At 40.0% G+C, this 14,485-nt stretch overlaps 1 protein-coding gene across 1 annotated transcript in view; it reads left to right on the top strand.

The window, feature by feature from the left end:
* Positions 1-14,485, top strand: part of LOC140199082 (cilia- and flagella-associated protein 47-like) — a 697,686-nt gene that overhangs the window by 255,552 nt on the left and 427,649 nt on the right. The window contains exons 37-40 of the mRNA XM_072260570.1: positions 6,391-6,503; positions 10,172-10,322; positions 11,203-11,291; positions 12,330-12,443. Coding sequence (XP_072116671.1) covers positions 6,391-6,503; positions 10,172-10,322; positions 11,203-11,291; positions 12,330-12,443 — 467 coding nt within the window. The remainder of the gene's footprint in view (positions 1-6,390; positions 6,504-10,171; positions 10,323-11,202; positions 11,292-12,329; positions 12,444-14,485) is intronic.

Raw genomic sequence — 14,485 nt, 5'->3', positions numbered from 1 at the left:
TTCCTTGGGTCTGAATCCTTCCCAGTCCACGAAGAACTGTTGAACATCCCAAACAATTTGTGATTCTAAAATTCTTCTCATGGTGAAGACTTGTTCACCATTGACAAACCTAGGTGGTGGTGGGACTGATGGCGGTAGGGCTAAATGGCTGGTGTTCACAGGTTTTAATTTGCAAATGTGGAAAGTGGGATTGATTTTGAGAGTCTTGGGGAGCTGCAAGGTGTAAGCCACAGGGTTTACTTTTTTTGAGAACTTTGCAGGGTCCAATGAACTTGGGTGCCAATTTGTTAGACTCCACTCAGAGTGGCAAATTCTGTGTAAATAGCCAAACTTGTTTCCCAAGATGCAAAGCTGGTCCCAGTCTTCTCTTGTGGTTAGCCTTTACTTCAGTTTTGTGGGTAGAGGTTAACAAAATTCTGCTTTGCTCTAGTCCATTCCTCCTTGCAGCGTTGAACGAGATCTTCAGTTGCAGGAACCGCAAACTCAACCTCCTGCTCAGGGAAGAATGGCAGAGAATATCCAAGTTGGCATTTAAACAGCGACATCCCATGTGCCAAATGCAGTGAAGTGTTCTGGGTGACCTCTGCCCCACATCAAATGGTCACACCACACATCTGGTCTTTCTGAGGCCTGGCATCTTAGTGTTCATTCCAATTTTTGGTTGGCCCACTCCATCTGGCCATTGGACCACGGGTGAAACACAGGAAAGACTTGCCCCAGTCAGCATACTGAACACCCTCCAAAAACATGACATGAATACGAACAAAATGGCGGTTGGCTCTCCTCTCATTTGGGTTTATTGAACTGACAGGACAAGGCATCTGTTTCTGAATTTTCGACACCGATGGATAGGTCAGGACAAAATTAAAGGGGTTAAAGAAGAGAAACCACCTGGCCTGCCTAAAATGCATTCTCTTGGCCTCCTGAATACAAACCAGGTTCTTGTAGTCTGTTCAAATGATAAAAGGGTTCTTAGCTCCCTCAAGCCAGTAACACCATTCCTCCAAAGCCAACTTGACCACAAGCAGCTCTCTATTCCCAATGTCATAGTTCATCTCTGCCGGTGATAGCTGCCTGGAGAAGAATGCACATGGGTGCAGTTTACTGTCTGAAGGTGTCCTTTGATACAATACTGCATGCACCTCCATGATGAAGGAAAGGGTCTGGGTTAGGTGAAACCAAAATGGGAGCTGTTTGACCTCCGCAAATGCAGCCTCCACGTTGGTAGTCCAAACAAAAGGAACCATGGATTTCTTACTTAGGGCTGTCAGTGGAGCTGCCCTTGAGCTGAAGTAGCTGATGAACTTCTGGTAGAAGTTGGCAAGTCCCAGAAATTGTTGGCTATAACCATCCAATGTGAAACAAGTCCAATCTGTGACTGCTTGGGTCTTAGTAGGGTCCACCTTGAGACTTCCATTAGACTTGATAAAACCCAAAGGTGAAATGGTGGTCACATGAAATTTAAACTTCTCCAGCTTGACATAAATTCACGGTCTAGAAGCCTCTATAAAATATCCCTGAGATGAGCAACATGTTGCTTCAGGGACTTTGAGAAGATTAGGATATCATCCAAGATGAAAGCGTACTTATGGAAAACATCCTGGAGCACAGTTTATAAAGGTCTGGAAAACTGGAATGTTTGTGAGGTTGAGGGGCATGACCAGGTACTCATAGTGCCTCATCGGTGTGTTGAATGCAGTTTTCCATTTGTTGCCCTCTTTTTTGTAACCCAGATTGTACGCACTCTCCCAAGTCTAGCTTCATGAGTACTCTTACCCCTTGGAGAATCTTGAAGGCTGTGTTCATGAGTGGAAGGGAATAACGATTCTTGGCTGTTAAGCAATTCAACCCTCTAATCACTGCATGGCTGCAGGCTCCCATCCTTTTTCTGTATGAAGAAGAAACCCACACCAGTTGATGAGGAGGAGGGCTGAATGAATCCCATGGCAAGTGCCTCTTTCATGTACATAGCACTTCTCTCCGTGTCAGTGAGCGTGTACAATACCAGCCAGTAAATCTATAGCACAGTTGTCTGGTCAGTGTGGTGGAAGAGTCGAGGCCTTTTCCTTGCTGAAGGCCTCTTCCAAATCCTTGCAGATAGAAAGGATATCGACTGATTTGGGTGTTGCAATTAACTTTGATTTTTTCTTTGAGGATGACTCCCGAGGCTCCTTAAGTGACAGGGGTGATTTGACAGAACTCAATATCTTCCATAGGTTCACTAGACTCCTTCATTGAAACAGTGGCCAAGTCAAAGTCCAAATCCTTGTCCATATCCTCACACGACAGTAACAAGGCATTACAAATGGCCCTTGTGCCTCCAGAGCTAAGCTCCAAGGGTCTGCATTTAGGAGTCCTTCCTTTAGTCAGGACCTGGCAGCTGGATCCCTTAGGCTTAGCTGCTAGAGTTCCAGGCTCCTTGGTTTGCTCCCAATCTAGAAACCACCCTGTCTATTTCCAGCATGTGCTGGACTAGACAGCATCGGGATTCGCATGGTCCTGTTGGCTGGAGACAGCTTGTCTGTCTGAGGGCCAGACTGGGTCTCCAGAATGCTTCAGACTACCCCAGACTGAAGTCTGCCCCCTCATTGGTCATTGGTCTTGGGGGAGTCTGACGGTTGGAACACCACATTGCAAACATAACCTCTTGCAATGACTGGACCAAGCAATGATTCTCCCTTCCTTCCACTTCATAGAAGGGTTATGCTGGGACAGCCAAAGGTGCTGAGGATCAGAGGTGTGAGAGACAAATCGATGACTTAGAAACTAATGTCCTCCACATGATCCTCAATCCTCATCCACAAAACTATTATCTGCTGCTGGATCTGCTTGAAACTTAGCAGGTGACTATCCAGAATAGTTGTGAGCATTGACTGGCTGAACTTCAGCGGTACTATGTTGAGCCAACAGGTGATCCCCAAGTCCAGGAAATTACCAACTGCCTTAGGGCCCACAAAACCATTCACTTCTCTTTGGTACTTACCCCAAGAGATCTCAGATACCAGAATCCATGGAGTTGGGAGTAGTGGCTGCTACTGTCACAGTCCTCTCAACACTGGATGGTCTTAGCAGTCCTCCCTAAAGCTGCAGCTTCAGACATTTGGCCCGCAGATGACCTGTTCCCCACAGTAAAAGTAACCACCTCAACTCTGACGCTGGGACCTCAATGATGGAGAGTCTTGGGCAGCCAATTTGCATCGACTCATCAGGTACTGAGCAGGAGATGGGCTGGACATTGTTTGAGATCAGGGAATGGAACTGCAATGCATTGAGACCAGGCTCAGGCTAGCTATCTCTGACCTAGACGCTAGAATACTACGGCACAGTACAAGCCCTTCAGCCCTCGATGTTGTGCCGACCCTTATATTCCTTTAAGAAAAAAGGTATTAAACCCACAGTACCCTCTATTTTTCTTTCATCCATGTGCCTATCCAAGAGGCTCTTAAATACCCCTAATGTTTTAGCCTCCACCACCATCCCTGGCAAGTCATTCTAGGCACCTAAAACCCTCTGTGTAAGAAAAAACTTACTCCTGATGTCTCTCCTAAACTTCCCTCCCTTAACTTTGTACATATACTCTCTGGTGTTTGCTATTTGTGCCCTGGGAAACAGGTACTGGCTATCCACCCTATCTATGCCTCTCATAATCTTGTAGACCTCTATCAAGTCCCCTCTCATCCTTCTATGCTCCAAAGAGAAAAGTCCCAGATATGCTAACCTTGCCTCATAAGACTTGTTTTTCAATACAGGCAACATCCTGTTAAATCTCCCCTGCACCCTCTCCATAGCTTCCACATCCTTCCTATAATGAGGTGACCAGAAGTGAACACAATACTCTTAAGTAACCGACCATTAATCCTGTACTCAGCCTTCTGGTTTGTCCTTCCAAAATGCATCACCTCACACTTATCCGGATTGAACGCCATCTGCCACTTTTCTGCCCAACTCTGCATCCTGTCTATATCCTCTTGTAACCTTTGATAACCTACAGCTCCATCTACAACTCCTCCAATCTTCGTGTCGTCCGCAAACTTACTCACCCATCCTTCCGCCTCTTCATCCAGGTCATTTATAAAAATTACAGAGCAGAGGTCTCAGGACAGATCCTTGCAGTACTCCACTAGTCACTGACCTCCAGGCAGAATACTTTCCTTCCACTACTACCCTCTGCTTTCTTCCTTTAAGCCAATTTTTTATCCAAACAGCCAAGGTTCCACTGCTCCCATGCCTCATGACTTTCTGGATGAGTCTCTTGTGGGGGACCTTGTCAAATGCCTTGCTAAAATCCATGTAGACCACATCTACCACCCTACCCTCATCAATTTCTTTTGTTACCTCTTCAGAAAACTCAATTAGACTCGTGAGGCACCACCTTCCCTTCACAAAGCCACGTTGACTATCCTTGAGAAGACTGTACTTCTCCAAGTGCTCGTAGATCCTATTCTTAAGAATCCTTTCCAATAGTTTGCAGACCACCGACGTAAGACTCACCGGTCTATAGTCCCCAAGGTTCTCCCTATGGACCTCTGGAAGTAGTCTCCACTTTCGCCCAGCCAGACAATTATTGAGGCAGGTGGACTGGTCGATCAGAACCTCCAAATCCTCTGCAGGCTCTCCAAGGGTGAGGGCATCCTTTAGTTTGTCTCGGAGTCTGTGACAGTAGAGTTGCCAAGACTTCCCTGCTTCAGCCACTCTTTTGGGCCAAAGTTTAAAAGTTGATAGCATAGTTGGCCGATAACCAACTACCCTGACACCTTCGTCAGGCAAGTCTTGGCTGGCTCTGGCAGGGTAATGGAACACCTTCTTCATGTCATGGTGGCCATGAATTCCTCCATATCTGAGCAAATCTCCGACATTTGTTCTCAATGCGCTGTGGCCCAGGCCAGCGCTCTCCCATTCGGGAGGGAGATAATGAAAGCTACCTTTTCGTTCTCCAAAGGGAACCGGGATGGCTGGAGTTCGAACACTAATGAGCTCTGACTGAAGAAGCCACGGGTAGAACCCGGGTCACCATCTAATCTCTCTAGGCTCTGCAGAGTGACCAACAGCCTCACTTGAGCACTCTGACTTCCCCCTTGTGAAAGTTGCCACACGACAACCTGGAGGTCATGTATCTCCAGGCTCTGTCTAGAAATCCTTTCTCTCTGGCTGGCCACAGCAGGTGAGAGACTCCAATACCCTGCTGGGTTCACTTTTGACTCAATCATACTGTGACAGGAGACCTAGGTGAGGATGGTTGGACCCAAGTGCTGGAGTATCCCAGGCTGGAATCAAGATACGCGAGACTGAAACGAGAACAGAATATTAAACTAGATGTTAGACAATAATCCAAGTAGAGCTTACAATTAGCACCAAATCTCCATTCAGATGCTCCTTAAACACTGAAGTCCTGGTGCCAAAACATGGCTGCCAATTAATAGGACAATCCTGAATCCTTAAAGAGGCCACACCAGCTAGCCATATTCCAGAGATTTAGAGCATCTAAGTCCCAGAAACTGGTGCAGTTTGGTGCTTATTTTAATAATATACCCTTCATAATTTTGTTCACCTCAATCAAACCTTTGCTCATTCTCCTATGCACCAGGGAATAAAGTCCGAACTTACTCACCCCTTCCCTATAACTCAGGTCAAGTACTGGCAACATCCTTGTAAATTTTCTCTACACTCTGTCAATCTTGTTGATATATTTCCTGTAGGAAGGTGATCAGAACTGCACACAATACTCCAAATTACCACATCAACATAACATCCCAACACATGTACTCAGTGCCTTGATTTATGAAGACTAATGCATCAAAAACAACCCTATCTATCTGTTATGCTACAGTCAAGCAGTTATGGATCTGTATTCCCAGATCCCTCTGTTTTACTGCACTCTTCAGTGCCTACTGATTTTACCAGCTGATCCAGATCCCACTGCAAGCTTTGATAGCCTTCCTTACTTTCCATTATGTCTCCAATCTTGATGTCATCCTGTTGGCTGAAGACTACTTCAATTTATGTCATCACCAAATACTTGGTGATTTGTTGATTTACCAATCACCAATCTGAGTTACCAATTTAGTAATTGGTAATTTGTTGGTGATTGATTCTAGGAGTAATGCTCAGATTTAGTTACGGGTATTACTTTTACAGATATTCTGGTAGTTTTTGAGTATTTGGTCTTTTTTAAAAACACAAATTTATAATATAATATAATGCCATTCTCTGTAGACTCAGTGTGAGTCCTTTAACAAAGGGAACATCGAAGACCAACAGGAGGGTTCATGAGAGATGCTTTATTGAAAGGTTTATGGAAATACGTAGAATCAGGTATTTAGCTTAATAATCCCTGAACACTGTATAATAAACTTTGTCAAAGATAAAACTAATTATTATTTTTTAATGCAGATTCGATTGCAAAATCCAATCGACAAACGCGTGGTTTATTTTGCAATAATAGTAGGAAAAGATGCAGGAAGTTTCTCATTGCCCAATGGAAACAAAGTGTCAATTTCATCAAGGTAAATTATGGATTGATATGTGCCCTCTTTGATTTATTTTGTACTTATGAAGACAACATTTTTTGTTTAATATCTGCCGTCTTTGAGTTCTGCCTCCAATACATTTTTTCCGATAGAGTAATTTTTTCCCTAACAATCTATGTTACAAAATTTCAGCTAAACATTTTATTGTTTTACAAACCCAAGTGGATCCTTGCTAGATATCAAAGATATTCACATATAATTTATGGTTTTACCTCTGCAAGAGGATTCACATGGTTCATAACCCATACTATTGGATTAAAGGATTAGATATTCTGACTCTAGCCCAGATAACAGATAACAAGGAGGGATTACTTCAGGGAGGCTGACAGATCAAACACTTTCTTTTCCATTATGCTAACAAGATGGTATAATATGACCAAAATTTCCAAACACCTTGTTTCTTTGTGTTGGGAGTTGGGATCATTCAACAGGAAACCCTTTTTGAAATATCCATAGTTTTTAGCAGTTTTTAAATGAAAGTTTTTAGCATTATTACTGCATGAAACTGACAACAATTTTGAGATTAATTTGAAAATGTTGTTTGTAGAAACCAGGTGCGCATCCTTTTCTATTATACTTATAGACAGCTAGCAAATGGATCAGATTTTGAGACGTTTGCGAGATAGTTTCTTCACAAAATACTGTGAAAATGATATATTTTGTGGTTTAATTATATGTGAATTTCAAATGATACACAAAATCGTAATTACTGAGCCAGTGATGCTACAGTGTCAATGGAAGTTTTGCCTTCTGCACTTCCATGTACTGCAAGTAGGAAGCAAGTGCACCTGATTTCCCATGATATCACTGGAGTAATCATTGAGCCCACTGATAACCCTAGATCACACTGCGCGAAGGGACTAGATTCATTTAGGGTATGTCTTCTCAACTTTATAAGTGCTATGGCAGATGTACAAGTGATAACCCTATTCATTTGAAATGGATTGTAAGTTTTGACTATGATGGTTGTTTATTTTTCTTTATTTCATTATTTCATTTATTTTCATGTTATAATAATTTACTGTATGTTGATGCACTTTAACTAGATGTATCTTGTCTTTGTTCCCAATAATTAATTTTTAATTAAATTATGTTTAAACCCTTTCAGTGTCTCCAAATGAGAGATATTTAATAAGAGTAAAACTTGTGTGTAGTTTTCGCAAGCTGTCATAGAAGGACGATCTGATGCTCCAGCATCTAAGGTCTGGAGGCTCGTGGTCTCTTCAGTGTGGAAAAGGATTGTACAGTGGAGCTCTCCAGGGCAATTATCAGGAAGTATAGAGGAGGCTTAACTTAAAAGCAGAGCAGCAGAGATGATTTACTGTAGCAGTAAATGATATTTTACTAATAAATTGCAAAATAACAAGCCAAGAGGGGCCAAAAAACGAGAGAACAGATACCTAGCACAACAAAACAACAAGGTAACAGATGACTAGAGGAACTGGATGAAGCTGGCTGGTTTGATGGGTGAACAAAGGGCTGTGGATGAGAGCTGAGTTTTAATAGTGTGCAGGTGATGACTTGGAAGCAAGTGGCAGATGACTCCTGTTAGCTGGGTGGAGACTGAGAGGTGCCTGCCTATGCAGGTCTGACACAACTGACCCTGTGTACCCATGTTTGAGTGCCCATGTTAATTGCACAGGGGGTGGGTGAGGGGTGAATGTGAGGTGCTGAGAACCCCATTCATCTAAATCCCCTTTAGAAGTAGTATTTAGTTCTCCCTCAGTGAATCACAACTGTGCAATCCCTGCTCCTAAGTCTTTTTCCTTAGGTCAACACTTTTCCACTAACGTCAGTACAAGAACCACCGTGTTTCTTTTTAATATATAGTATATTAATATGCATAAGCAGTGAGTATTTTTCTTGGAGCAAAGTAATGTTAAGAGGATATTTGATGGAAGTATATGCCATCAGCATGAGTTTTGATAGGATAAATAAAATCTGTTGCATAAGTGAATTGTTTTTGGACCAGGGAACAGAGCTAAAGTGTGAAAGGGAAAAGAACCAGGGAGTATGTGAGGAAAATCATTTCTTACACAGAGAGTAGTTATAATCTGAAACTCATTACTTGTAAATGTGGTATAAATAGCATATATCAGGACCTTCAAAAATAAATTATGTAGGCATTTGAAGAAAAATAATTTACCTGACCTCTTGGAAAAATGAGAACAATAGAACTAGCCAAGCTGTTTCACAAAAATCAGGCATGTATTCAATGGGATAATTGGCATCTTATGTAAACACAAGCAATTCTTCAGATGCTGGAAATCCAGAGCAACACGCACAAAGTGCTGGAGGAACTCAACAGGTCTCGCAGCATCTATAGAAATGAATAAACAATTGAGCCCTGATGAAAGGTCTCAGCCTGAAATATCAACTGTTTATTTATTTCCAGAGATGCTGCCTGATCTGCTGAGTTCCTCCAGAATCTTGTGTGCTATGATGATCAATGGCCACTTCAGACTCTTATCTACTCCCTTAATGATTACATTCAGACATGACTATCCTCATTTCAAATGTTGATCACAACCCTTGAATGACTATCCCTAAATGCTATTTGTGTTCCTGACTAGCTCACTAGCTCCTCACAGACTGATTTCACCCTGACCCTTCTGTAGATACTTGACTATTTCTTCTGCTTATCAGTTATTCCCTAAATCATTCTGAACCCGTGGATATCTACTCCCTACGCCCCTGCTCCTCACCCAACCTTTACTCCTCCATTACCCTTTGCCTCCCTCACCTGCACTTCTGATATGTATATTTTGCTAAGCTAAGTTTATTTTCTCCTGTAAGGCTGAAGAACTAACAAACGTTCTTTTGCAAGTACTGATCAATTTCGAGACTTAATACTTTGAAAAAACATTGCTCATACTGAGCTTTTGTTGTGAGATAATAATTTAATATGGATTTGCTTTGGATCAAAACTCTGCAAATATGAGTGAACTTCCATATTTAGTCCAGAGGATGGCATGGTTTTGCGATTCTGTAAAGACCTGAAAATCTTAATTTCAGGTCTTTCATGATAGAATTGCAATTTTACAAGACTGTGAAAACTGAGTGGGAAACGTCAATGAGTATATATTTTTTTTAGGATTGATCAGTAATTGGGCATCTGTGAGCAAAACACACAATAGAACTTAGTTTCCAATGTTGTCATCTTGTACTTGTCTCCACTGCCATCATGTCCTGTGTGGCTTTCACTACATTTCAAGATCTCACAGTTTGACCCTAGCCAGTACAGAGAAAAAATCTTGACCTGAAGCATTCTCTTCCCATTTCCCTCCGTAGATGTTGCCTGACTCACTGAACTTCTCCAGTATCATATGTGTTGATTTTAATAAAAGTATTGAAATTCACTGCATATGATTTCAATAGCAGAATTGGAACGTGAAACTAAACATTTCTAATAGCAAATACAGTTGTGAACACAAGCTAGTGTTGAAAGTGGAATTTAAACTTTATGAGGTTAACATGTAGGGGAGATAATATCTTCGTACATCTTATTACTAGGAAATATAATGCCACATTAGTGGCATTTCAGATAATCCTGATTGCAAGAGCTGCAATTTACTTTTGTTGACTTAAAGTATGGTATTTGATAGGTTTCTGTTTATTGAATGATAAACATTTATTTTAAACAGGAGTTATGTTGATATAAATGTGGAATTCACAAGCCATTTCCTGAACCCAGAACGAGCTCTACTAATTTTTGTATCAAGATTGAAGAAAGGAATAGTGTGCTCAACAACAACATTTTCACTAATATCACAAATAAACAAGATAAATCCAACTGTAAGTCAATAATAATTTGCAATCTGATGTCTGTGCATCCTTCAAAATTTTGTTTTTGGTCTTCTTTATATCTTAATTGTGAGTACAGTTTTTTCTTTCAAAATATATTTTATTCATAAAACACACTACATTCATACATTGCCATTCATTTGCTTACAACATTTACACCATATCAGTGTGCTTTCAATTTTTCTTCAACATAATTCCAATCCAAGTTGGTTTTTACTCATGCTTTGGACCTTCATAGAATGTCTAATCTTATGTTCACAAAATGGGAGTTGTTTTCTGTGATTTTTGTTATTTTCTCCCTATTTTTAATTTGGAGAGAAAGAACAATTATAACAGAAAATAATCACAGAAAATATCTCAGTTTAGAATGGCTTCTTTTACTGAGTTATGTACCTTGAAATGAGAATTCAGCTGCAGTGTTAATCTAGTATTAACTGATCATAAGACCATAAGATACAGGAGCAGAATTAGGCTATTTGCCCCATTGAGTCTGCTCTGCCATTTCATCATGGCTAATCCAATTTTCCTTTCAGCCCCAACCTCTTGCCTTCTCCCTGTATCCCTTCATGCCCTGACCAATCAAGAATCTATCAACCCTCTGCCTTAAATATACATAAAGACTTGGCCTCCACAGCTGCCTGTGGCAAAGAACTCCACAGATCCACCACTCTCTGGCTAAAGAAATTCCTCCTATTCATGTTAAATGAAAATTCTTTCAGAACTTTTATGTTTTTGTCTTTTGCTATTGAATACTCTTTTTCATTTTATCAATTGCTCTTTTATTGAGTTCAGTTGTTTTTGAATATGTAAGCATTTGAGAGTTTTATAGTAAATTATTTTCTTTTGTATTATGTTTTTCACAATTTTCTAGGCCACTATTAAATGTGAATCTCCATGCTATGAGCAGAAAAGCATACAATTGAGTATTATCAACCCATTGAATGTAAAGGGAGATTTCAGGTATGAATTGTTGAATAGCTGAAGTAAAATCTATTGACATATTATTATTCTAGGACGCATGTGAGTTTGACCAAAGCTTTCATTTTGATAAATGATAAGCAGAAATATAAAGGCTTAGGCTTTCTTTAAATCTTTGATCACAGTGCATTTTCTTCTATGCATAGTTTGATAATAAATATCAAAATGAATAATTCTGAACTATTTCTTTGGAAAGAAAAACTTGTTTAACCATCAAAGTGATTGCATTTCATTGGTATCTATTTGTGTACAGGTGTCACAATCTTCAGCCAATATTAGAAATAGACTACCCATATAGAGAAAAATGGAGAAAAATGTGCCCCTTTCTGAATTGACATTTTAACATTGTATTGGAAGTAATTTAATTCTTTACTTATAAATAAGTTTTTGGAAAATCATACGTTATTTTCCTTTAAAACATTATCTCTTGGTATCTTGCTGGTGAGTCCACATCTGTTGCTGAAAAATTTCAGATAGTGATACTTTACTTTGCAAAGAAGATAAAAGATTATTTTCTTTGAGGGTTTTTGCTCATTTAACTTTAATAGAAGAGTCTTGAGAAATCTGGAAGATTAGTTGCTTAAAGATTCAGTTGTATAATTTCTTTCAGAGTTATGAAATTTAAATTTGATTTTATTTTGGAGGGGGAAATGAAATAGAGTAACAGCTATTCGGCTCAGCATTTTAGGAATGAGTCATATGTGATGAAAATTTTGCATCAGGGTACATGCTACCTTTGGACTATGTTGTCTGAGGACTGATCACCATGTTTCATTCCTGGAACAACTCAGCTTTTCCAATGCATTACCAGAATGAGACACCTGTGAAATGATAATTGCTTACCTTTTACTCTCCGTGGCTCTGCAGCAGTTGTCCTGCTCTGTTTCACCTTGAATCCATTTTTAGAAGGTTCCTGCAGCATTTCTGCCAAAATTACAGTAGGAGTATCCAATGGAAATTCATTGCTTTTTAGTTTAATCTTTTTGTGTTGAGTATGTTATCTTACTTCATTTTCCCCAGGGTGATTTTAATGGAACATCGGGATTCTCTTTTTAAGACCGAGTACTTCGAATGCCTTATAGCCTTGTTTGCCAAATTGAAGGTGCAAAGTCAAAAAATGAATGTAACATTTAGGTAAGCTGCAAAGCCAAATTATATTATTTAACAAATGAATTAGTTAGATGTAATTCAGTTCTATACTTATAATAGTTTTGAAATCATTAATCATCACAAAAAGTATTGAGGGGTTTATCATACACAACTAATCCTATACTTCCTCAAACAGTGAAAAATTACTCATATTGTATTGTGGAACACTAAATAACAATCATGAGCTGGAACTTTACTAATTTTTTTAGACTTCCTGATCATGGGGTCTTTGGCTATCTCCAGTATTCCCAATGATACTTTGGTTGAAATTAGGTATCATGGGGCTTCAGGGACCAAGCAAAAAATAGTTTCCTGTTCTGGATCAGTATCATGTAGTAATGAGTTTACAAAATAATTACTGGACTTTATGTATTAAAATAATGGTAAGAACATGGGATTATGAAATGTGCAGAATGGATAGTTGAAGATACTGTACATGTTATAAGACCATAAGACAAAGGAGCAGAAGTAGGCCATTCGGCTGGTGAAATGTTCCAGAGTTTTATTTGCTTGGATTTAGGATGATAGAGAGGTTTTGCAGAGCTTCCTCTGCCAGTTTATCAGTAATTGATTTTCTCTTTCAGTTTGGGGACACCATTGTGGGTAAGGTTATTCATGAATTCATGCTGTGTGGAGGATATGTGTCAATAAATTGACCTGTCTTCCCTTATTCTATACTCAAGGTATGAAACATGGCACATTGATAGCACTCTCATCTGCTGAGTAAGAGTATTGTAGTAGAGTCGCAGAGTCAAATAGCATGGATGCAAGCCCTTTGGACCAACTCATCCTCGCTTTGCAAAATGCCCATCTAAACTAGTCCCATTTGCTTGCATTTGACCCATACTCCTCCAAACCTGCCTATCGAAGCGCTTAACTTTGTCTTTTAAGTGTTGTCATTGTACCTGACTCAACCACTTCCTTTGGCAGCCTGTTCCATATTTCTCTGGCAGTCAGTTCCATATTCCTCTAGTAGCTTGTTTCTTATTCCTCTGGCAGTTTGTTCCATACATGTTCCTTTCCAGAAGACTGAACATGTAATTACTTAAAAAAACTCGACTTGTATTTAAGAACTGCATTGTAAAAAGTCTATTTTTCAGTTGAGATATGAAATCAGGAATCCATTTGTCACTCTGGTAAAAACCGAAGCTTCACTACAACTTTGCATAGAAGAGAGGAGGATGTTTGCTGATATCAAGGCCAGTATATTTCCTTTATGCAAAAACAAACAGGAGGTAAAATGGTTAGCCTTGAAAGTAGCTGCAGGACCCACGTTAGAACAGTGAACATAGAACATTAGAGCACAGTACAGGTCCTGCAGCCCCCAATCTTGTGCTGACCTTTTATCCAACTCTTAATATCTAACCATTCCCTCTACATAGCTCTATCTAAGAGTTTCTTAAATGCCTCGAATAAATTTGTCTATACGATGACCCCTGGCAAGGTATCCCACTCTCTGTGTAAAGAACTTATCTTGGACATCCCTTGTAGACTTTTCTCTAATCACCTTAAAATTATGCCCCCTCATATTAGATACTTCCACCCTGAGAAAAAGTCTCGACTATCCACTCTATCTTTGACTCGTATCATCTGTCAAGTTACCCCACATCCACCTTCACTCCTAAGAGAAAAGCCTCAGCTCACTCAAACTATCCTCATAAGACATACCCTCTAATCCAGGCAGTATCCTGGTAGATCTCCACTGCGCCCTCTCTAAAGCTTCCACATCCATCCTATAATGGTGTGACCTGAACTGAACACTATATTCTAAGTGTGGTTTAGCCAGTGTTTTATAGAGCTGCAACATTAACTTGTGGCTCTTGAACTGAATCCCTCGATAAATGAAGGCTAACACACCATACTTACCCACCATCAACTTGCATGGCAACTTTGTGGGATATATGGATGTGGACCCCAAAATCCTACATTCCTCCACACTGCTAAGAATCCTGCTATTAACCCTGTGTTTTGCCTTCAAATTTGACCTTCCAAAGTGAATTATGTCACACTTTGTTAGGTTGTACTCC

Source organism: Mobula birostris, chromosome 6 (genome assembly GCF_030028105.1).
Source record: "Mobula birostris isolate sMobBir1 chromosome 6, sMobBir1.hap1, whole genome shotgun sequence".
Taxonomy (NCBI): Eukaryota; Metazoa; Chordata; class Chondrichthyes; order Myliobatiformes; family Myliobatidae; genus Mobula; species Mobula birostris.
The sequence above is the reverse complement of the archived record's forward strand: the minus strand, read 5'-3'. Positions and strand labels throughout refer to the sequence as shown.